This window comes from Rattus norvegicus, chromosome 11 (genome assembly GCF_021556685.1).
Source record: "Rattus norvegicus strain SHRSP/BbbUtx chromosome 11, alternate assembly SHRSP_T2T, whole genome shotgun sequence".
NCBI classification, from domain to species: domain Eukaryota; kingdom Metazoa; phylum Chordata; class Mammalia; order Rodentia; family Muridae; genus Rattus; species Rattus norvegicus.
In genome coordinates this window covers 98,624,565-98,650,229 of record NC_141544.1, presented here as the reverse complement: position 1 = coordinate 98,650,229, position 25,665 = coordinate 98,624,565, and the positions used below count along the sequence as shown (strand labels likewise).

Sequence of the window (25,665 nt, the reverse complement as noted above, 5' to 3'; positions counted from 1 at the left end):
GGTAAGATTTGGGCGGAACCGTGAGCAGAGGGAAGTGAATAGTTTTCACTGTTGGTGTGTTTGTGTAAATCATCCTGTGCTGTGGGCACACCAACCACTGATGATATGTTTGTAAAGTAAATATTAAGGGGATATAAAACTAATAAGAGTAAAAATGTATCTTTTAGATGAATTACATGTTATTGACTGGGAGATTAACAGTGACACAGAAGATCCTGGTGGGCCTAGTGAGTGTGAAGATGATGAGGGAGCCCTGGACATTTCAGACTGTGCTTCTTTTGCAAGTGGTCATTCTCTGACAAGTGATGACAGCCTACCTGAGCCCCCTGAGGTAAGACAGATTGTTTAAAAATTCGTTATTGTCCTTATAACATTTGGTAATTGTTACTTCATCTTTTCAAGGACAGTCGCTCGTAACTGTTGCTCAATCATATTCTTCCTCACTCTTGTCTCTAAAGTGACAGGCTTCTCTCATATCGAGCTTCTCAGTTTCCTGTGCTGTTTCTGTAGTCTCCCAGTACAGATATGTAGTAGTTTGTAACTAGTATTCGAATTTTTAAATGACATTGATGACTAAGGTGACTTCTTTCATAGTTTTTGTTTTCCTTGGATATTGTGATTACCAATTTTTTTTACTTGTCTAATTTAGCACTAGTAATTCGTCCCCTTTGTTTGTTTGTGTTGTTTAAGGTGTTTAGACACAATAGGGATTTTGTCCGTTTGATTTTCTTAGAGAACTCTAGCTTGCAACCTCCTAGCTACTCAAATTTGAATATTATGTTTTCACTAGTTGTGGATGTTGTCATTCTGGTTTCACCCTTCACCATTAGTATTAGTTATTTTTAGTAGCTGTGACCAAAACTCTAAGACAACAACTTAAGGGTGGAAGGATTTATTTTGGTTCTCCACCTCAGAGGTTGGGTGGCCTCATGCATTTGAGCAGAACATCATGGTGCTGGAAGCATCTGGCGGATGCCACACAGTAACAGAAAGGGCTTAGCTAGGAAGCATGGCCTTCGCCATCTGCTTGCTTCAGCTGGGCTTAGCCCAGGTGTTTCAGAATGTTACAGAGTAATGTTGGCACAGGGGACCAGTGTGTGCCACAAGAGCCTGCAGAGAATTTTCCTACCCGGACGATATCAACATCATTCCAGGGATTTGTTTATGACTCTCAGTCCCTCATGGAGCTCTGTGTTAGCCTGTGCTTAAGGATTTTCCTAGTTTTCACCTTCATTTGGGTTAAACATATTTTTTTAGTAGCTTCAGAGAAACAATTCAGAGAGGATAATTGATTGAGATTTGGCATGTCTGAATATGTTATCAGCAGTGTGATAACTTACATCTGTAATCTCCATGCTGAGGAGGCTGAGGCAGGAGCATTATGAGTTTGAAGCCAGTTTAGGTTGCCTAGTTTGAGAGAGAGAAATGGGGAGAAGAAGAGAGAAGGGGAAGACAGGGAAGGGGTATACTTTTAAAATATATCAATGTGAATGAAAACTTGTATAGACTTTTAGGTTGAAAATAGTTTTCTTTTAAAGCTTTGAAAGCATGCTTTTATTGTCCTTTATCTTATATGTCCTATGTGCCAATAAGCCTAAAGTATTCTCATTCTTGATCTTCTAAGATTTCTTTTTTTTTTTTTTTTAGTTTTTTTTTTTTCACAAGAAAAACAATGAATATATTTAAGTTAGGTCCAATTTAGAGTCACAGAAAACAGATATTTTGTAATTTGAATGTATTTTAGTATCTTCAATAATCTGCAAAATCCTTTAATTGAGGGTACTAAAAAAACCAGAAAATTTAAAAAGAAGGCTGCTGACTAAGACTTTTCTTTTTTTTTTTAAATTTAGAGAATACTTTATTAGTTTTTGTAATCAAACCCACGTAGATAAGACCTTACATATTTAATACAGTGTGTTACCCCTGTACAAATGGAAAAAACTTAAGTTCAACATTTCTAGACCATTATGGCTGTTAATTTCTGTACAGTCCAACTCAACACAGTAAACGGGGATACTTTTTTCCAAAGTTGACAGCACAGCTAAAGTTTCAAAAAATTTAAATTATATATCTGTATATATATATATTTATATTTATATAAAAAGACCAATAATAGCAGTGTGTTATGCATCAACAGCAGCAACAGCTTTTCCAGGTTCTGCAGTCATCTGAACAAAACTGTAGAGACATCCAGCACACTCCATTAAAAAAAAAAAAAAAGTAAAAAAACAAAACCCGACACAGTTCTGTTACTCTTGTGGTACCTGGCACCATTTTTTTTTTTAAATTAGCTTCTCAATCATCATCTGGAAAGAAAACATTCTGAGCAACATCATTACAAACAGCTCTGATAAAGCTCGGTCACTACTACGTATCATAAAGCAGGTACAAGCTATTTTACATCCACAGAGGTATGATACAGTACTGTTATTGCTGTGTTTAAACAATTTGTTTGTGCTGTGCCTTGGTATTATGCTTTGTTTGATATTTGCCAATATTCTGGTGAATGGAATGAACATGTTTTGGGAAGTCCTCAAGACCATTAAGATCAGTATTTGTGGGGGCTGTATGTGTGTGTGTATATATATGCATGCTGGTAAACTTATTTATATATGCCAGTATAGTAGTATACCACTGAAGTATATGATCCTTAGTATGTTTTATAACAGCTGTTTTAACAAGTATGAAGTAATATTTCACGGTGTTTTTAAAAAGAGCTATTATTTGTGTGTGTATATATGTGTACACTCATGCACATAGGTGAATATGCTTGTGGGTGCTCAGAGAGACTAGAAGATATCAAGGTTTCCTGGAGTTGGACTTGTAGTAGACAGTGAGCCACTCAATATGAGTGCTAGAAACCAAACTCTGGTCCTCTGGAAGAGCAACAAGCGCTCTTAATCATGGAGCCATTTTGCCAGCTCCTCATTGAGACTTTAATCTGCATTTCTTTGAAGACTACTGAGGATGTGATTTTTTGGTCATTTGTGTGTCCTCATACATTTTTAAATTTTCTCAAAGACAACGACTGAAACTTCACAAAAAGCTAGAACTACCCCAAAACCTAGAAAACATACATCTATGCAAAGGAGTTAAATCAGTGTGATGAAGACTTATCTGTATTCCTGTTATTGTTTGTTTTCCTTTCTGTTGCTGTGACAAAGTGACCAAAACTAACTTGGGAGAGGAACAGGAGGCAGGAATTCAAGGAAGGAGCTTGAAGCAAAAGCCACTGAGAAATGATTCCTAATGGGTTGTTCTGCTGGCTTGCTTGGTTACCATCCCAGGCCCACATGCTTAGAAATAGCATCCCCTAGAGTGGGCTGGATCACCTCCAACATCAGATAGCAACTAAGAGAATGCCCCACAGATAGACATGTCCAGAATAGTCTGATGAGTCCATTTCTTACACTGAGATTCTTAAACACCTTTTCCCAGGTACATGTATCCGTGTGTCAAGTTGACAAAACCTAACTGCCATGTTATTGTAGAATTATTCATCATAGCAAGATGTAGAAGCAGCCCTAGATGTCTAGACATGAATGAAAGGGAAGTTAAATGTGTTATAAATATGTAACTAATATTGTCCATCCTTTAAAAAGAAAAAAATTTTGATGTTTGAAGTTACATTGGTGAGCTTACATCTGCTAACTGAAATAAATTAGATATATATGAAGGCAAAATAGCTTTAGTTCCCTTTATCTGAGATTGTTTTAGATAAAATCACTTTATATTTTAGAGTTTTTGTACAGTTTACATATTGTGGTAGCCTGAATATGCTTGGCCTTGGTAGTAGCACTATTTGGTTGTATGGCTTTGGTGGAGTGGGTGTGGCCTTGTTGGAGGAAGTGTGTCACTGTGGATGTGGGTTTTAAGACCCTTGTCCTAGCTGCCTGGAAGCCAGTCTTCTCCTGTTTGCCTTCGGAACAAGATGTTGAATTCTCAGCTCCTCCTGCACCATGCCTGCCTGGATGCTGCCCTGCTCCCACCTTGATGGTAATGGGCTGAACCTGTAAGCCAGCCCCAATTAAATGTTGTCCTTATAAGAGTTACCTTGGATATGGTGTCTGTTCACAGCATTAAAACCCTAAGACACACCTATATAAAGAGTTTTCTTAGATGTGGAAATGAAGTTTAAATATGAGTTCAGTTATACTTGACATATCATAAAGACTGAAGGAAATTTATACAATGCTTAAGGTATGCTTGGCTTTTAACTATAATTCAACATATGAGATCAAGTATGCAGTTTTCTACTTGGGTTGTCCTGTCAGTTACTCCTAACATTTCATTTTTTGGAATTTGTATTTTTCAGTTCAGGATGCTCAGCCTGTTTTACTATGGGATAATTTGGGAAGGATTAATATTAGATTTCTCTCTCTCTCTCTCTCTCTCTCTCTCTCTCTCTCTCTCTCTCTCTTCTTTCTCCCTTTCTTTTTCTTTCTTTTTGAGACAAGGTCTCACTTTGTAGCTCTGGTTTGCCTGGAACTTACTGTAAAGACCAGATAGCCTCAGACTCACAGAGATTACCTATCTTTGCCTTCTATGCTCTGGGATTTAAGGCATGCACCCCCAGACCTGGGTTGATGTTTATTCTCAAAATGATTAGTAGAGCTAAGCATGGAAGCCATAAGTCCTGGAAACCATAACTCTTGGGTTTTTCTTAAATGTATTTGTTCTAATTGCTGAATCACCCTCCTTTGCTGATTTATATAGACTTTCTATTTTCATGGTTAAGTGTTGGTAGGTTGTCACTGCTTATGAATTTATTCATTTCTTCTGAGTTAATAATGGGCTGTGTCCTTCTTCATCCTCTGTTTTGTTTCTTGTTTGTGTGCACTGCCTGTTGTAATGGTTCCTCTGTCATCCCTTCCATTAGCATTTCCTGTTCCTTAGTCACCTCCCCTCCTGAGGGGTCAGGGGTGGGGAGGAGCAGCTGCTTGGTTTCCCTGCTCTTCCCTGTTTCTCTAGTCTATTTTATTTAGTTCATCCTAATCTTCATCGTTATTCCCTTCTATCCATTTTGGGCTCAGGTTTTTTTTCCCCCTCCTTGTTTGGTTCTGAAAAATCCCACGCAGAGAGACCCTTACTCAAGTCTTGGGAAATCGCGGACCCCAGACACAGAGAGACCATTTTGGATGTAATAAGCAAAGGCGAGGTTTATTACGGAGACCTATTACAGAGATCTCTGGGCCGACACATATCCCGCGCAGGAGACAGAGGTGTCGGCCCCGAAACTCAAAAGTCAGAGGGTTATATAGAGAAGGCTAGGGGGTTTTGGCGTGGTTACATACAATTGGCTCATTCAAACATAGCAGTGAGAACAAAGCAGAAAGAGTACGTGTTAGAAGTCAGGGGCTTATCAGGGTCTGGAGGATGGCCCTGAGTGAGCTGGGGGGAGATGTCTTTCTGTCAGACGTCCCATGAATCAGTCCCATTAACTCAGGCTGGTTCCTGCATTCCTTTTCTTTATGGCTTGTCAGTCCTGCCTGGACAGTGTTTCCTGTGCTCCTTTATCTTTATGACCTGCTAGTCCTGGCTGTAGGGCTTAGCCCTGGGTCTGTGGCCTTTTGGGGTTTATTCTTTTAATTTTTATATTTCTAAACCTAGAATTCGTATAATTCTCTTTTCAGTTCCTTCAGGATGTATGAGGTTGTCTGTCTGAAATCTTCCTATTTTTTTTTTCTCCTTTATTGTACAGCATGAAACCCAGGGATACAAATGTGCGAGGTTAGTTCTCTTCACTGAGGCTCCCTTCTAGCCTGGCCTTAATTTTGATTTTTCTTTTTCTTTTTTAAGTTTGTTTGTTTTCTTTTTGTTGAGACAGGATCTCAATGCCCTGGGACTTGTCATATAACACAGCCCAACGTCACACTTGCATTTTCGTGTGTGCGTGCACTATTTTCTAGAATTACAGGAATAGTCCTGACACTTGGCAGGGACTGATCTTCCCTTTTTTTCTCGTGCTCTTGTAATTATCTATTTCTTCTTTGGCCTCCTTCCTCATAATCATAGGTTCTCATATCCAGGCTTATCTGTTTAGTGCTGGGATTGTAGCCACAAAACAGCTTGCTGGCCAGCCAGCTTGGCTGCCTCCTTTCTTTTTTTCCCTTCCTTCTTCTGTTTCTGTAGTATTTCCTTTTTATTTAGTGTGGCTGTGTGTCAGGTGGTAAGTGTGTGCATGCTGTGGTGCTTGTCTGGAGGTCAGAGGACAAGCAGTGATGTCTGTCTGTACTGGTACCACATGGGCCCTGGGGTTGACTTTAGGTGGACAGGTTTGGCAGCAAGCACTTTTACTGTGTGAGCATCTCACTGATCTTTTTTATCTCGTATATCTGTATTTACTGCGGTAAAGTTCCCTATTGGTGGAAGTTAGGTTTGGTCTGTTTGCTTCTACATTTCATCGATTTTGTTGTTCCCATTTTTGTCCTAAGAGATTTTAGTTCCAGGTTTACTTTGGCCCATTCCGGAGTCTGTTGTTTAATTTTCATATGTTATAGCTTTTCTCTGTTACTTCCTGTTACTGATTTCTCCTTTCATCCCATCATAGTTTAAATATTATTTGTCTTCTTGTCTTGAAGACTTTTTCCCTCTAGTTACGTACTTGAAAGAGTGGATTCTACTCTGTATTGTTCTGTGTCTCCTAATCCCTTAACTGCCTGTAGTTTTGTTTAGGGTTGAGGCCTCCTGAGCTTGTCCCCTTCCACATTCGTGTCATCGTTGCTTGTTGGTCACTCTTAGGTCATCTTTAGGTCTGGGTTGTGCACACCTCATGGTTTAGCTTCTCATAATCCTCAGCAAACTCCCCGATCCTCTGCACTATAATCTTTCCATCCCCTCTTTTGCAGTGACCTCTGAGCTTTAGGTACAGAAGTCGTATTGTAGAATCAGTTGGGTCTGGGGTCCACAAGTGCACTTTGATTAGTTGTTTTCGGTAGTGGTCTCCATCTTTTGCAAATAGATGAAGAGTGAGAAATACAACTTACCAGTGGATATAAAGGTGGATATGTAGAATGTAGTTAGAGATTATTCTGGTTTAGTAAAGTAGCAGTTGTAGATTCTCCTCTACATCATATACATACATATACAAGTATATACACGTATATACCCACATATTGCTGAAGTGTGCATACGCCATTGAGTCCTTACAGCTATCATGGCTCGTTGTTACTGTGATTGTTAGGTGCTGTAGGACTTCTGGGTGCTTCCCTCCTTTGGAAGCGTGCAAGGCACCTTCTGTCACTGTGAAAGCCAGTTCTCAAGGAGGAGGAGGCTTTCAAGTGCCAGCCAGCTCGAATCTTCTGAGTCTGAAATCATTGGTGTCCTCACCAATACAGCCCCACTTTTTAACTTCTGGGAGGTAGCCAAGGGCAGTGGCCAAGGCCTGTACTGTTTGGGAGTCTCATGGAGCCCTGGCCAGCAACTCAAGGAGGGCTTCTCATGCTTGGTATTGGGGTTTTTTTTTCTTAGATACTTTATGGCATCTGTGGGAGGCATTATCAGCCAAGATGGGAAATTTTAATTTAAATGATACATGTATGTATGTATATACATACATACACATACTTATGTATTATTGCTATTTTTAGGTAGCAAGTCATATCTTTATGACCAAGACATCCTTACTGCTGTTATGCTCATCACTTCTTGGATCCTGATTACATCCTTCCATGTGTTTCCCCATTTTTTCCGTGTCCTTCAGATCACCTATGCCCTGCTATTCCGCTCTCTACTGCCCCCTCACACATTCCGTAACGTGTTCCGTAAACACGCAGGGAATTGTCTCACTTTGCTTTCCTGTTATATACTCATGTCCGAAGATTTGGAGCTAGGAACCTCAGATCAGAGAGAAACAGGGATATTTGTCTTTCTGGGTTTGGGTTTCCTCATATGTTATCTTTCCATGTGTTCACACTGAAATGCCATAGTTTCATTTTTTTTTTCCCCACATGGAGAGGTTTAATGAGAGAAGAAGAATAGAAGAGGGGAGGAACAAAGGCCAGCCATGAGCACTGGAGGGAAGGGGAGAGAGGAATGGGGAGAGAAGAGACAGAGGGGAAGAACAGGGAGGAGAAGAGAGCCGAGAGCAAGAGAAGAGTAGAGTAGGAGTGAGAGCGAGGAGGGGCCAAGCAGCCCATGGCTCACTTCTTAACAGCTGTACGCTATTCCATAGCGCATCTGTACCACGTTTCCTTATCGGTTTGCCAGCTGAAGGGATGGGTGGCTTCCCACTTTCTAGCTATTATAAATATAGTAACATTGAACATGCTGAACATGGGGTTGAAGGCAGTGGGTATATATCTGGATCATACAGTAGAACCTTTTATTTGTTTATTTTTTTTTGAAGATTTTATACACTGACTTCCAGGGCAACTAGACAAGTTTGTTATCATAGTAACAGTGAATGATGACTCCGTTCTCCACATCTCTTCCACCATTGTTTGTCGGTTTGTTGAAACATCCCATTCTGGATGGGATAAGATGAAATCGCAAAGTTGTTTTGATTTGTATTTCCCTAATTTCTAGGAAATGAACTTTTTTTTTGGAGATAACTTATTGGCTATTTTATTTATTTATTTATTTATTCATTTATTTATTTATTTTGAGAATTCTCTGTTCAGATCCCTAGCACCTCCCCCTTTAATTACTTTTATTTTTTTATAGTCCCCTCCTGGTCTTCCCTCTTCATCTCATTCCTTCTCTCCCGGTCGGTCTCCAGGAGGATATTCCCCACCCCCACCCCACTCCCTGGGCCTCACGTCTCTGTAGGATTAGGCATGTCTTCTCTCACTGAGGCCACACCAGGCCTCCTCTGCTGTATTGGTGTTGGGGGTCTCGGTTCCTGTGTGCTGTCGGGTTGGTGGCTCAGTGTCTGAGAGATCTCAGGGGTCCTGGTCAGTGGAGACTGCTTGTCTGCATATGGGGCTGCCCTCCTCCTCAGCTTCTTCCAGCCTTTCCCTAATTCAGCCACAGGGGTCCCCGACTTCAGTCCATTGTTTGGGTGTAAATATCTGCATCTGTCTCTGTTAGCTTCTAGTTGGTCCCCTGGGACCTCATAAAACTGAAAAACTTCTGTAAATCAAAGCACATAGTTGATAGGACAAATTGGCAACATACAGATTGGGAAAAAAAAAATCTTTACTAACCCCACATCTGATAGAGGGCTAGTATCCAAAATATATACAAAACTCAAGAAGCTAACCACGAAAAAATGAAACAACCCAATCAAAAAATGGGGTATAGATCTAAACCAGAGAATTCATAACAGGAATCTCGAATGAATGAGAAGCATTTAGAGAAATGTTCACAGTTTAGTTCAGGGAAATGCAAATCAAAATGATCCTGAGATTCCACTTTATACCAGTGAGAATGGCTAAGACCAAAACCTCAGGTGACTACACATGTTAATGAGGATATCGAGAAAGAGGAACACTCCTCCATTGCTGGTGGGATTGCAAACTGGTACAACCACTCTGGAAATCAATCAGGAGGTTCCTCAGAAAATTGGAAATACATCTACCTGAAGACCCAGCTATACCATTCTGGGCATAAATCCAAAAGATTCCCTATCATACCAGAGGGGCACATGCTCCATTATGTTCATAGAAGCCATATTTGTGATAGTCAGAAGCTGGAAACAACTCAGATGTCCCACAACGGAAAAATGGATACAGAAAATGTGGTTCATTTATACAATGGAATACTGTTCAGCTTTTAAGAACGAGGATACCCTGAGTTTTGCAGGCAAATGGATGGAACTAGAAAATATCATCCTGAGTGAGGTAATTCAGACCCAGAAGGACATGCATGGTATGTACTCATCGATAAGAAGATTTTAGCCAAAAAATACGGAATACCCAGGATACAATCCACAGAAGGTTAAACTCAAAGAACTCAGGAAGGTTAACAAGCTGAAGGGCCAAGTGAAGATGCTTCATCCCACTTGGGAGGGGTAAGAAAGCAATTATGTGGGGCAGAGGGAGGGGGGAGGGGTTTGAGCGGGAGAGCGGAGGGGGAAGGAAAAGGGGGACATAATCAGTATTGGGAATGGGGGAGACAGGAGAGAAGTCCTGAGGGCCAGCAGAATGAATTGAAATATGCAAGGGGGCGGGGTGTGGGTGGGTAGTGGGGGGACCCTCTAGAATGTACCAGAGACCTGGGAGGTGAGAGACTCTCAGAACTCAAAGGGAGGGGCCTTAGATGAAATGCCCAACAGTGGGGAGAGGGAATTCATAGTAGAAAGACAGGGAATCAAGTGGAGGGGTGGATTTGCCATCCCACAGTCGAAAACTCTGACCCATAATTGTTCTTGTCTAAAAGAACTGCGGGGACCAAAATGGAGAAGAAACTGAGGGAAAAACATGGTCCAGTGACCAATCTGACTTGGGATCCATCTCAGGAGGAGGCTCCAAGGCCTGACAGTGGGTTTTTTTTTTTTAAATGGGTGCTTCCTAATTTTGTATAGTATAATATTAAGAATTTGATATTACTCCTGTGTCAGATGTATACCTGGCAAAGATTTTCTCCCATTTTGTGGGATTAATTTTCACTCAATTAATTGTTTCTTTAGTTTTGCAGAATCCATTTTGATAAGTCTCACCTGTCAGTTGTTGGGCTTAACTCTTGGACAAATGGATTTCTATTCAGAAATGTAGAGTTATGGGGTTCTTGTGCTCACTTTGACGTGGTAGGGATCAAGCTTACCCCATGCTGTTCCTGAGTGAGTATTGAGCCATAGGGCAGCCCTAGGACACCTCTAGAAGGGGGTGATTTTCATGGACGGGGTCTGAGGCTATGGACAGGGGACAGCTGGTGTTGGTTCAGCCTGGGTGCTGGTTGTAGCCTGTGGCTGGAGTGGGGGCGTTGAGGAGGGGCAAAGCTGCTCGTCTGTGGTTGACTTGAGCTTGGCTTGGTGGTGGTCGTGGCTGAGAGCCACAGAGAGGTTTTCTACAGATTAGACAGCAGCTCTAGAGGCAAGGCCTTCTCCATGGTTCCCCACGGCGGATCCCGCTGAAACGAGACAGTCCACAGCTTTAAGGCATTTATTATCATGTTGGAAAGTGCATGAATTAAAAACATAGCCTACTTCTCAGGATGGGCCTGAGATACAGGGTGGAGTGTCTGGGAAGGAAAGAACCAAGATGGAGGAGGAGGAGAAGGACGGCCCAGATCTGTGAGGCCTTAAAGGGCCACAGGCAGTTATGAGTATTCATAAGGAACACATTTTTATAGGACAGTTTGTCTAGGTGGGCAGTTTATAGCAATATTAATTGGTTCACAGTTTATTGTGGCTGTTTTGTGGGATTTACTGATATAAATATGATTGATAAATTACAAGCTTACTGAGTTTTGATTTTGATGGTTACTGGGAACTGTGACTATAACCACAGGGGGCGGATGCTGGGAATGTGAGCAGAGCCCACAACAGAGTCACAAGAGGGCGGCTGCTGCTGGGCTGTGGGTGGAATGGAGATTGGGAGCTGAGTGAGTTGGGTTGAGATGCTTTGATGATTGAGATGCAAGTACCCAGCAGACGCCACGTGGCCCACCAGAGCGTATCCACTACTACACTGCATTATGATTCGTAACAGTAACAGAATTACAGTTACAAAGTAGCAGTGAAAGCAGTTTCATGCTTGGGGTCACCACAGCACCAGGAATTGTATTAAAGGTTGCCATTAGGAAGGGTGAGAACCACTGGTATAGAGACTTAGGTTTTAGTCAAGGATTCCATGCTTTCTGTTGGCCAGCACACTGGGTCTGCTTCAAGACTTTTTCCAACCTGGTTATTTAGTCGTTCCCTGGTGTGCAGCAGAACTGACATCACTGATATCTTCCTGTTGGGTTTTTCTCTGGATTTTACTCTTGCTTCTCTCTTTTTTCCCTCCATTATTTTTATTTAAAAAATTGCTTCTATACAATATATTTTAATCATACTCTTTCCCTAACCTCCATTCATCCCAGACCCTCCCCACCTTCCTGACCACCTAACTTCATGTTCTCTTTTTCTAAAAAAAAAGAAAAAAACAAAATTTAAATAAGCAAAATCAGTAAGGCAAAAAGTAACAAAAAATATAAAACTGTCTCTCTCCCCCTTCCCCTACCTCCACACACACTTAAACACTGAGTCTTGTTTGTGTTGGCCAAGTATTTCTGGGCATGGGACTGCTTTAGAGCAGGAGTAGGTCCAAGAAAGTCTTGCTACCAAGGGTCTAGTTTAGGGTGATAAAGCCCTAAATAAAATAAGGCTCCGGGCGTACCATGGAAGTTGAGCTGGTCGGTCAGTTTCCCACATAGGTGTGTCTGCGATTCTCTGTCCCAGGGTCTGCTCTCAGTTTGGACACACCTTCTAATGTATCTTAATCACGTACAGTCTCTCCCCATATTTGCTCACTCAAGTTTCTAAGTGAAAAAGGATTAAAAACAAGAAAACTATCAGGAACCATTTCCCTAAAAATTTCTTGGTGTTTCTGAACTCTGGCCTGGACAGAATTGCAGATAAACACAGGGGCATTCTGGCTTCCAACCAGGAAAGAACGTGTCCAGAACGAGAAGCAGAACTGCTGGGGTTCTGGAAACATGTGCCCAAACTGTCTGTCTGATCTCGTTTTCCTTCCTTCATCCTTAGTTTAGGGTGAGTTTAATCCTTAGAAGCAGTACACAATATTTTTGTCTTCATTTTTTTTTCCTGCTTCAGAGTATTTTCTACTTGGGATTTTCTTTTATTTTTCTTTTAATCCTCTGGCTAATCTTGACGGTGTTGTTCACATGTTTTAAAATTCCACAGTTTTTGCCTGTGTTCTGTGTTGCGTTTTTATTCTAATCTTGTGGAATAGCATTCTTAGATTTGACTCCTTTTCATTCAGTTGTATTTTATAGCTTAATATATAATTTGCTCTGGAGACTATTCAATATATTTGAAAAGAATCTGTATTCTGTTTTTAGGCAGACCATTTTCAAAGTTACCTCTTTGGTCTTATCGTTGTATGATGCTGTTCAAAGAGTGGGGAATATAATGTTGAGCTAGAGAAATGCTACCCCTCCCTCCATGGCCAAAGTCATAGATTAAATTCACTGCACTGTAGGTAAGTACACATGTATGTAAACAAAGCAGCAATTTCTTAATGCAGTTCAATTCTAAATTTTCATCATCATTTGACTTGTGTTCTAATCTATCATCAAAAGAATACTGAATCTCCTATTGTTATACAGTCGCTTGGCTTTTCTCATTTGTCAGTTTCACTGTTTTGAGTCATGATTGCATTTCTTTGCAATCTAACAGTCTTGGCCTCATGTGATGGGCATATCTTCAATCCACTAATTGGAAGGCAGAGACAGGTGGATCTCTTCTTCGTTCAAGATTAGCCTATTTTATATAGTAAGTTCTAGGCCATCCAAACTACATAGTGAGTGAGACCCTGTCTTTAAAAGTAAAATAACTTAAAAGTGTCTGTTTTAATTTCTTCAGCTTTTATTTTACTGATAGAGTGTTATTCATGCATGTTATTTTGCTTTAATTTTACCATGTTTCAGGGTTCTTCCTCACCTTATTTGGCCATTTCTAATTTATTTTTAGTATATTTTTCTTTGTAAGTCAAATTTTGTTATTACTTACTTCTTTTAATTTTTATTTTTTCAATTAGATGTGAGTTTTAAATCTTTTTCTCTTTTATAAGTTCCTTAAAAACTTAATAATACATTTTAATCATATTCTCCTTTCCCCAACTACCCTCAGATCTACTCCCTCTTTTGTCCTGCTTTCTCCCTTAAACCCATTGCACACGTTTTGTGTGGCCTGTGTACTCTTGGCCTTCCGCAGGAGCATGGGCAACCCACAAGGTGCTACACCCTTAAAGAAAACTGACTTCCTCTCTGCCCAGCTATCGACCACCAGTTGTTCCTTAGCTTGGATTGAGACGTCCTGTCGACCTTTCTATACATGCTGGTGTAGTGTCCTCATGCCCACCTTTCCATACATGCTGGTGTATTGTCTTCATGTCCACCTTTCTATACATGCTGGTGTGTTGTCCTCATGTCCACCTTTCTATACATGCTGGTGTATTGTCCTCATGTCCACCTTTCTGTACATGCTGGTGTATTGTCCTCATGTCCACCTTTCTATACATGCTGGTGTAGTGTCCTCATGTCCACCTTTCTATACATGCTGGTGTAGTGTCCTCATGCCCACCTTTCTATACATGCTGGTGTGTTGTCCTCATGTCCACCTTTCTATACATGCTGGTGTGTTGTCCTCATGTCCACCTTTCTATACATGCTGGTGTATTGTCCTCATGTCCACCTTTCTATACATGCTGGTGTATTGTCCTCATGTCCACCTTTCTATACATGCTGGTGTATTGTCCTCATGTCCACCTTTCTATACATGCTGGTATAGTGTCCTCATGTCCACCTTTCTGTACATGCTGGTGTAGTGTCCTCATGTCCACCTTTCTATACATGCTGGTGTATTGTCCTCATGTCCACCTTTCTGTACATGCTGGTGTAGTGTCCTCATGTCCACCTTTCTGTACATGCTGGTGTATTGTCCTCATGTCCACCTTTCTATACATGCTGGTGTAGTGTCCTCATGTCCACCTTTCTATACATGCTGGTGTAGTGTCCTCATGCCCACCTTTCTATACATGCTGGTGTGTTGTCCTCATGTCCACCTTTCTATACATGCTGGTGTGTTGTCCTCATGTCCACCTTTCTATACATGCTGGTGTAGTGTCCTCATGTCCACCTTTCTATACATGCTGGTGTATTGTCCTCATGTCCACCTTTCTATACATGCTGGTGTATTGTCCTCATGTCCACCTTTCTATACATGCTGGTATAGTGTCCTCATGTCCACCTTTCTGTACATGCTGGTGTAGTGTCCTCATGTCCACCTTTCTATACATGCTGGTGTATTGTCCTCATGTCCACCTTTCTGTACATGCTGGTGTAGTGTCCTCATGTCCACCTTTCTGTACATGCTGGTGTAGTGTCCTCATGTCCACCTTTCTATACATGCTGGTGTATTGTCCTCATGTCCACCTTTCTATACATGCTGGTGTATTGTCTTCATGTCCACCTTTCTGTACATGCTGGTGTGTTGTCTTCATGTCTACCTTTCTGTACATGCTGGTGTGTTGTCCTCATGTCCACCTTTCTGTACATGCTGGTGTATTGTCTTCATGTCCACCTTTCTATACATGCTGGTGTATTGTCCTCATGTCTACCTTTCTATACATGCTGGTGTAGTGTCCTCATGTCCACCTTTCTATACATGCTGGTGTAGTGTCCTCATGTCCACCTTTCTGTACATGCTGGTGTAGTGTCCTCATGTCCACCTTTCTATACATGCTGGTGTATTGTCCTCATGTCCACCTTTCTATACATGCTGGTGTAGTGTCTTCATGTCCACCTTTCTATACATGCTGGTGTATTGTCCTCATGTCCACCTTTCTATACATGCTGGTGTATTGTCCTCATGTCCACCTTTCTGTACATGCTGGTGTGTTGTCTTCATGTCTACCTTTCTATACATGCTGGTGTATTGTCCTCATGTCCACCTTTCTATACATGCTGGTGTAGTGTCTTCATGTCCACCTTTCTATACATGCTGGTGTATTGTCCTCATGTCCACCTTTCTATACATGCTGGTGTAGTGTCTTCATGTCCACCTTTCTATACATGCTGGTGTATTGTCCTCATGTCCACCTTTCTATACATGCTGGTGTATTGTCTGGGCCACAGAGAGGTTGTGGTTGTAGGGTTTTGTTGCACGGTTGTTGTCTCAGTACCACCAATGGGAGCAGAGCCTAGTTACAAAAGACGGCCAGTTCAGACTATCTTCCATGACTAGGAGTCCTCGCTAGGGTCACTCTCAGAGGTTTCAGGAAGGTTCCAGTGCATTAGGTTTTCACATTGCTCCCTAAATGCCCACCTATTCCAGTCACCTCTTCGTATCCTCTCTACCTCCGTCCCAACCTCCCTGACCTTGTCCTTCCTGTTCCCATCCCCATCCTCCCCTAGTCCAACGACAAAATCTGTTCTATTTCTCCTTCTCAGGGAGATCTGTGCATCCACCTAGACTGGTGGGTTATAGTGTAAGTATCCTTTGCTTAGCAGCTTATATCCATTTATAGATAAGCACATTTCATATTCGTTTTTCTGGATCTCGGCTATCTTGCTGGATTTTTTTCTCTAGTTCCAACTATTTGTCTACAAATTTCATTATACCATTTTTTCCCTTACTGCTGAGTAATACTCCATTGTGTAAATGTACCACATTTTCTTTATCTATTCTTTAGTTGAGGGATATCTCGGTTGTTTCTAGCTATTATGAATGAAGCTACAGTGAACATAGTTGAGCAAGTGTCCTTGTGGTTGGATGGGACATCTTTTGGGTATATGCCCAGGAGTGGTACAGTTGGGCCTTTAGGTAGATTGATTCCCAGTTTTCTGATGAAATGCCCTATTGATTTTCAAAGTGGCTGTACAAGTATGCATTCCCAGCAGTAATGGGAATGTTTCCCTTGCTCCACATCCTTTTTAGCATGAGCAGTCTCCTGTGTTTTTAATGTAGCCATTCGGACAGGTATTAGATGGAATCTCAAAGCAGTTTCAATTTGCCTTTCCATGATGGCTAAGTGTGTTAGACATCTCTTTAAGTGTTTCTCAGACATTTGAGTCTGTTGAGAATTTTCTGTTTAGATATGTACCCCCTTTTTAAAAATTGCATTATTTGGTTTGTTAAGGTCTAATTCTTTGAGTTCTTTATATATTTGGATATTTGCTCTCTATTAGATGTGGAGTTGGTGAAAATCTTTTCCTACTCTGTAGGCTGCCCTTTTGGTGATACCTCCAGAAGTCCTTTCGTGTTTTAGCTGTCCTGTGCCTTTCATTTTTTCCATATGAAATTGAGGATTGTCCCTTCACTTGTGTAAGGGATTGTGTTGGAATTTTGATGGGAATTGCATTCAATCTGCAGATTGCTTTTGATCAGATGGTCATTTTTTTCTTTTCTTCAAAGATTTTATTTTTAATCATGTTTAAGGGTGTACACACTTGTATCCACAGAAACCAGAGGCACAGGGTCCCCTGGAGCTCAAGATACAGGCAGCTGTGAGCAGGTACTGGGAATTGAACCCGCCTTTTGCTGTGGACTTTCATCTTCTTCCCCTTGAGGAAAGCAGGCTGACAAAGGCCTCTTTCATGGCCTAGATTCTACACAGGGTGGGCTATGTTTAGCAGATGGCTCAAGACCAACTTCTCTCAGAACCTGCCTAGCCTGTGATGACTGGTCACTCATATTCCCCTTAGGGATGAACCAAGCCTGGTCCTGAGCAAAGCCTGTCAGCACATGATGGATGAGACTTGACTGGTGTAGGAAGAGACAGCCATGAAGCACAGCTACAGCCACTACATGACAGGGAGCCAGCGGTCGTACGACTTCTGTCTGAAACCCAGTGAAACACAAAGGGCACTGCAGGAGCCCTCATGGGTGTTCCGGATGATACTGGAGGGTTGGACCACCAGTTCCAAAGTGTCTAGTTGTGGGCTGGACGCACGGCTTTAATCCCAGCACTCAGGAGTCAGAGGCAGGTGGATCCCTATCAGTTTAGTCTGCATGGGCTACATATCAAGCTCCAGAACAGCAAGTACTGTATAGACCCTGTTGAAAAATAAACAACAAAATGTGTCTAAGAGGGAAAATCAAAAGCCAAACACTGTAAAGATGGTGAGCTGAGCAGTGGCACTGCTGACCCAGGCAGGGGAGTGGAAACATTAGGTCCAACCCAAGCTCGGCTCTAGAGAAGGATGGTCTTAGGCAGCACCCCCAGGCTGCATGGGTCAAAATACTGTCTGATCTTGTACCTGTCTCCCTTAGGAGCACAGGTCCCTGAACATCTTCCCAATCGCTCCCTCTAAGAAAGAAGTCAGTGTTCTTGCCATCCCTGAGGTCATGGTCCAGACCCAAATCATCCAAGCCTACTACTTTGGTCAATTACCTGCTTCAGTGGGGCCCCTGGGACATCAGGCAGGGTGCCCCCAGGAGGCACAGTTCAATTTATTTTGGGCAGAGGCTACATCCACCCCTACTATCAACATGGGCTGCCTACCCACAGCGGCTCCATAACCTTACTTCTACCACTTGCCTGGGTAGACACATGGGGATCAGTCTAGTTTTTCAGTGTGCTGAGGATACAATGAGTGTGCCAGCTTAGAACTCAAGCTGACCAGTCAGTAGGCCTGGCCAGAGGGCACGGGTGGGCACTGGAAGACCAGACTCTTCACTTGCTGCAGAGCAGTAAATAGATGGAAGTTTTTACTGTGTTAATTTTACTGATCTGTTAACATGGAAGCTCTTTCTATTTTCTGAAATTTTCTTCAGTTTCTTTTTTCAAAGACTTGAAGTTTTTTATCATGTAAGTCTTTCACTTGCTTGGTTAGAATTACCCCAAGACATTTCATATAATTTTTGGTTATTGGCAAGGATGTTGTTTTCTGGATTTCTTTCTTGGTCTGTTACTGATTCTTTTTCCCTTCGAGTAGCCAGAGACATTGCTAAAGGTATTTTAGCAGCTATAGGGGTTCCCTGATAGAATTTTTGGGGCTGCTTATAGATACTATCATTTGATCTGCAAATAAAGATACTTTGACTTCTCCCTTTTCAGTCTTGTCTTAGTTGTTGTTTTAGTTGTCTTCTTGCTCTAGCAAAAACTGCAGTTACTATGTTGAATAGATATGGAGAGAATGAACAGCCCTGCCTTATTTCTGACTTTAGTGGATTTGCTTGGGTTTTTCTCATTTGATGTTGGCTATAGGATTGCTGTAAGCTGCCTTTATTTTAAGTATGTTCCTTGTATCCCTAATCTCTCCAAGACTTTTATCATGAAGGAGTGTTGGATTTTGCCAAAAGCTTTTTTAATATCTATGAGATGATCATGTGGTTTTATCTTTCCATTTGATATATTACATTTATCGATTTTCATACGTTAAGCCACCCCTGTATCTCTGGGATGAAGCCTACCTGTTCATCATGGTAGATGATCTTTTTGATATGTTCTCATATGTGGTTTGTGAGAATTTTATAGAGTATTTTCGCATCTATGTTTATGATGGAAATTGTTCTGTAATTCTCTTTGTTGAATCTGTGTGGTTTGGCTGATGACTGTGGCCTCATAAAATGGATTTGGCGATGTTCCTTCTGTGTCTACTTTGTGGGATAATTTGAGTTCTATTGGTATTAGCTCTTCTTTCTTTGTTTTTTTTTTGTTTGTTTTTTTAAAGATTTATTTATTATATATAAGTACCCTGTCGCTGTCTTCAGACACACCGGAAGAGGGCATCGGATCCCATTACAGATGGTTGTGAGCCACCATGTGGTTGCTGGGAATTGAACTCAGGACCCCTGGAAGAGCAGTCAGTGCTTTTAACTGCTGAGCCATCTCACCAGCCCTCATCTTTCTTTGTAAGTCTGGTAGAATTCTGCGCTAAAACTTTGTGGCCCTGGTCTTTTTTTTTTTTTTTTTTTTTTGGTTGGAAGACTTTTAATGACTGCTTCTATTTTTCTTAGAGGTTATAGGTCTACTTATAAAGTTTATCTGATCTTCTTTAACTTCAAGAAAATTATTCATTCCTTTTAGATTTTCCAATTTTGTGAGGTACAGATTTCTAAAAGTATGACCTAATTATTCTCTAGATTTCCTTAGTGTCCCTTGTTATGTCCCCCTTTTCATTTCTGATTTTGTTAATTTAACTAATTCTTGTTAATTCGATATTTTCTCTCTGTGTTTTGGTTAGTTTGGATAAGGGTTTCTCTATTTTGTTGACTTTCTCAAAGAACCAACTCTTTGTTTAATTGCTTCTTTGTATTGTTCTCTTTGCTTCTGTTTTATTGACGTTAGCCCTGAGTTTGATTAGTTTCTGTCTTCTCCTCTTGGTGTGCTTGTTTCCTTTTGTTCTAGAGCTTTCACTTGAGCAGTTAAATTGCTAGTATGAGATCTCTCCACCTTTTTTTTTTTTTTTTTTTTTTAATGTTGGCACTCAGTGCTATGAAATTTTCTCTTAGAACTGCTTTCATTGTGCCCCATAAGTTTGGGTGTGTTGTGCCTTCATTTTCTTTGAAACCTAGGAAGTCTTTATTTTCTTTTTCTTTTTTTGGAGCTGGGGACTGAACCCAGGGCCTTGCACTTGCTAGGCAAGCGCTCTACCACAGAGCTAAATCCCCAACCCCCTTTATTTTCTTTATTTTTGTCTTTTCTCAGTAGTCATTCAGTAGAGAATTGTTTACTTTCCAGTAGTTCATAGGCTTTCTGTTGCATGTGTTGTTCTTGAAGTCCAACTTTCATCCACGGTGGACTAACAGGGTGGTGGGGATTATTTCAATTTTATTATTATCTGTCAAGAATTGTTTTGTGACTGAGTATGTGGTCAATTTTGGAGAAAGTTCTGGGAGGTGCTTGAGAATCAAGTGTATTCTTTTGTGTTTTGGTGAAATGTTCTATAGATATCTGATATGCCCATTTGCTTTATAACATTTATTAGCTCCAGTATTTCTCTGGTTAGTTTTTGTGTGGATGACCTGTCTGTTGGTAAGAATGGGTATTTAAAGTCTCCCACTATCAATGTATAGGGCTTGATGTGTGATTTAATCTTTAAATATATTTTTTTTACAAATATAGATGCCCTTGTGTTCCTGGTGTAGAATTGAAACATGCCCTTTCTTGTTGTATTTTTTACTTAGATGAATATGTAGTGTCCTTCCACATCTTGATTAATGTTGTTTTGAAATCTATTTTGTTAGATATTAGAATGGCTGCAACCAGCTTTTTTCTCAAGTGCATTTACTTCAGAAATCCTTTACTAATCTTTAATGTCAAGTAATGTATATCTTAGATGTTGAGGTGTGTTTCTTGTATGCAGTAGAAGGATGGATCGAGTTTTAGCATCTATTCTGTTAATATGTGTCTTTTTATTGGGGAATTGAGTTTATTGAGATTGAGAGATATAAATGACCAACGATTGTTAATTCCTGTTATTTTGATGGTGGTGGTGGTGGCTCGTGTGTGTGTGTGTGTGTGTGTGTGTGTGTGTGTGTGTGTGTGTGTGTGTGTATGTATGTAGCTTCTCTTTGGGTTTTGCTAGTGTGAGATTATTTTTTTCCTGTGTTTACTAGGGTTTATTCTAGTACCTTCTGTATTGTTGGATTTATGGATTGATGCTGTTTAAATTTGATATTATAATGGGTATCAATCACCTAAGGTGATTGAAGTTTTGCAGGGTATGTAGTCTGAAGTTGTATTTGGGGTTTCATAGAGTCTGTAAGATATCTGTTTAGGCTCTTCTGGCTTTATAGTCTCTGTTGAGAAGTTTGATGTAATTCTAATAGGTCTGCCTTTATATATTTCTCTGCCTTTTCTTCTTTGCAGATTTTATTTTTCTTTGTTCTATATGTTTAATGTTTTGATTATTTTGTGTGTGTGGGGGACAGTGGGTGGCAATGACTTTCTTTTCTGGTCTGATGTATTTGGTATTCTATAAGCTTCTTGTACCTGTATAGGCATGTTCTTTTTTAGGTTAGGAAATTTTTTTTTGTATGATTTTGCTGAAAATATTTGCTGAGCCTTTGAGCTGGGATTCTTTGCTGAGCCTTTGAGCTGGGATTCTTTGCCCTGTTCTATTTTCATTATTCTTAGATTTATAGTGTCCCAGATTTATTGCATGTTTTGTGTCAGGAATTTTTTAGATTTTACTTTTTTTAAAACTGATTTATCTATTTCTTTTATATTATCTTTAATGCCTTTAATCTTTAATGGTTATCTCTTCTACCTCATGTATTCTGTTAGTGATGGCTGTGTCTATATTTTTTGTTCACTTACCTAGATTTTTCATTTCCAGAATTTGCTCAGTTTTGTTTTCTTTATTTCTATTTCCATGTTTAGGTCTTGAACCATTTTATTTGTTTCCTTCACTTTTTCTCCCTTTTGGGTTTCCTAGCTTTTTAAAAGGATTTATTCATTTACTCTTTAAGGACCTTTATGATCTTCATATAGTTGTTGTTTTTAAGGTTTTATGTTTCAGCTGGGTCGGAATATCCAGGGTTGGCTGCAGTAGGGATAGCTGAACTCTGGTGGTGACATATTTCTCTGGCTATTGTTGATTGTGTCTGGTGTCTGGTCATCTGGGTTTATGGTAATTAGAGGTTTAGGTGCTGATTTCTGAGTTTGCCTTTGTTGGATGGTTGTTATGTTCCTAGATTTTGTTTCTTCTCTGGTCTTTGGCTGGGTGGCCTGTGGTTGAGTATAGTGTCTTCACAAGAGTTGGGGGCTGGGACACTGTTAGGGGAGGAGTTGGGGTAGGGTGGCCTACCTGGAGTTTTCATGCCTGGCAGTGACCTCTGGTCCCTCAAGGTGTTTCTGCTAGAGTTGGGGGCTGGAAGAGTTGTTACATGGAGAGAAGAGGAGGTTGGAGGGAGATTGGGCAGGCACTTAGAGAATGGGAACAGTACACAGGTGGGCAACCTACCTGGAGTTCTGGTGGCCTGTGTGACCTTGGATTTTGGATCCTGTTTTCTAATCTAGTCTATTAGGCAGTGTTTTTATATAAGGGGAATTGAGATAATTGATATTCAGTTATTAATGAATAATGTTTATTAGTTCCTGTCATTTTGTTGAGTTTTTTGGACGTAGAACTGTTTTGCACTTCTCTTTTTGAGAACTTGCATTGTTTGTTTTTTTGTGCCTCTTTTCATGTGTTTATCTTTGTCCTCAGATTGAAGCCTTTCTATTAGGAGCCTGTAGAACTGGCTTAGAAATCATAGATTCCTTTAATCTCATAAGAATAGTTTTGCTGGGTATAATTCTCTTAGTTGATATAGGCGGTCATTCAGAATTTGGAGTATGTTTTTTGAGGCCTTTCTGTCTTTAAATGTTTGTGTTGGATAATCAGACATTGTTCTAATGGGTAGTTAGATTTTTTTTGAGTTAGATTCTTGAAGGTTACTCTAGTATTTAGCTTCTACATTTTAATTAAGCCTCTCATATATATAGAAAGGAATGCAAATACATATTTCTAGCATTATTAGACTTAAAAATATTTTCTGTTCTAAATTTTTCACGTAGAAGTATATTATTATTTTATATTATTTCCTTAGTTCAATAAAGCTCTATTTCTGCCCTACTGCATTGTTATTAGAGGATATTTTAATAATGTATGCTTATAGCTCAAAAATATAAATATATGTGCTATGCAATTATTTCTTAGATTAGAACAAACAAACATGGGGCTAGAGAGAGGGCTCAGTGGCTAAGGTCACAGACTGCTCTTCCAGAGGTCCTAAGTTCAATTCCCAGCAACCACATGGTGGCTCACAATCATCAATAATGAGATCTGATGCCCTCTTCTGCTGTGCCTGAAGACAGCTACAGTGTACACATAAAACAAATAAAAAATCTTTAAACAACAACAACAAACACATATACAGCTACTTAGATACCTTCACTAATCCTTACATTTTTCACGTGGATTTGTATGTTGTTGTGTTTTGTTAGGTGGGTTTGTAAGAAACAATTTTGTAAGTCTAGGAATATGTTTTGTCTTTATTTTGCCATTGAAATAGCTTTTTTAAAAAGATACTTTATGACTTTTTTTTGAGGTATTTAAAAATGAAAACTTTTAGTGTCACAGAGAAATTGAGAGGGCGATATACCCATAGATAGTTGTGCATAGATACTGGTTATGCATTTAAATAAATGCATAAATCTGTGGATAACAGTTTGTCTTAGGGCTCTCTAGAGTCACAGAATGTATGGGTAGTCCCTGTATAGTAAGAGAATTGGTTGATGACTTACAGTCTGTAGTCCAACTCCCCAACAACGATCAGCAGCAGCTGTGAATGGAAGTCCAAGGATCTAGCAGTGGCTCTGTCCCGTGAGGCAGGCAGATAGGCAAGAGAGAGAGGAGAGAGGAGAGAGGAGGGAGGGAGGGAGAGGGGGAGAGAGGGGGGGGAGAGAGAGGGAGAGAGGGAGAGAGGGAGAGGGGGGGGGGGAGAGAGAGAGAGAGAGAGAGAGAGAGAGACAGTCTTCTTTCTTCCAATGTCCTTATGTAGGTCTCCAGCAGAAGGTGTGTCCCAGATTAAAGGTGTGTACCACCACGCCTGGGTCTGGGACTCGCTTGTCCCAGGTGACCTTGAACTCAGAGATCTCTTTGCCTTAGTCTCCTGGGATTCATAGCCACCTTGCCTCAAGATCTCCATACCAAGATCCAGGTCAGAAACTTGTATCTCCTAGCCTCAAGATCAGGATCAAAAGCGAGCCTTCCAATTCTGAATTGTAGTTCATTTTAGATACAGTCCGGTTGACAACCAGGGATGGCCACTACACAGGTCTATATATTATTGTTGATACAAGCGCTGAGGCTCCATGTATTGTTCATAGGGAATAATTTCCATTACAGTTCATCCCTGGTCTGGTATATTTTTTTAAAAGGATTTATTTATCTATGTTTTTTTATTTGATGTGTGATGAGTGTTTTGCTTGCATTTATGTATGTGCATGCCCAGTGCCTGTAGAGATCTGAAGATCTTCAGATGCCCTGGAACTGGAGCTAGGGACTGCTGCGAGCCACCATGTAGGAGCTGGGAATTAAACTTGGGAACTCTGCAAGATCAGTAAGTGTTCTTAGCCACTGCCTAAGTCACTGTTTCAGTTCCCTTGTTGTGTGTGGCTTTTTATACATTTTGACTGTTTTGGCCAGCAGTAAAGGTAGTGAGGAGTTATGACTGAAAACTACAGGGCTTTAAGGTAAAAGAGAAGCACAAATGATTCAGGCCTTCAGTTACGGACTAGTGCCTGTGCTTTGGACCATGTTTACTCTGAACAGTGATTGTGACAACTTCTGCTAAGGGTTATGGAGTGAACTTTTTTTTATCCTCTATCAAAGTTGGCATTTGGAAGACTACAGGTTTGAAGTAGGGAAAATGAAAGAGCATAGAAACTAATGGAAAAGATTTGAGTTTCCTCTAAAAGTGCAGAGATTCCTTATGCGTGGCAGATAGTGCTGTCTTTCTCGTTTGTATTCCGTGTTCATGACTGAGTCAGAAGAGCTTCCAGGTGACATAACTCTATTACACATTATTGTTTGAGCTGCATCCAGTAAGAGCTTGCCCTTGGCACCTGTTTTTCTCTAGGGCTTTTCGCAGAAGTGATTCAACCTTTTTTTTTTTTTTTTTTTTTTTTTTTTCTGATTTTACTTGTTCTTCCTTCCTTGTACTCTAACAAGGTATTTGGAAATTTTGCAGATACAGTGCTAGAGAAGGAACAGCCTAGCAATAAAGTCAGAGTGTACTTTCGATGTACTTAGAAGTAGATGGAAGTAGGATGCACATGCTTAATGGAAAATGTCCATAATAAAATAATTATCTGGTAAGTGTTCAGGAACACTTAAAACTACCTTAATTTTATTTAAACATGCTGAGATTTCCTTCAGTGTGGATTCCAACTGTTATAAAAATTATTGCAGGGTTTCTACACTACCTTTGATCATTTAGGTCTCAAATAAGAGGCACTTACAATTATTTTATTTTTTTCATCTTTATTAACTTGGGTATTTCTTATTTACATTTCGATTGTTATTTATATTTATAATTAATGTTATAGTACTAGAACTGGGCAG

The 25,665-nt window shown here is 40.4% G+C and overlaps 1 protein-coding gene across 14 annotated transcripts in view; it reads left to right on the top strand.

The window, feature by feature from the left end:
- Spidr (scaffold protein involved in DNA repair) overlaps positions 1–25,665 on the top strand; it is a 236,145-nt gene that overhangs the window by 20,585 nt on the left and 189,895 nt on the right. For all 14 annotated transcript variants that reach the window (XR_015632854.1, XR_015632855.1, XM_087576797.1 and 11 more), the window contains 1 exon segment: positions 168–331. Coding sequence is in view for 7 of the 14 variants with exons in the window: in XM_087576794.1 (XP_087432920.1) it covers positions 168–331 (164 nt within the window). In the remaining 7 variants the exon portion in view is untranslated.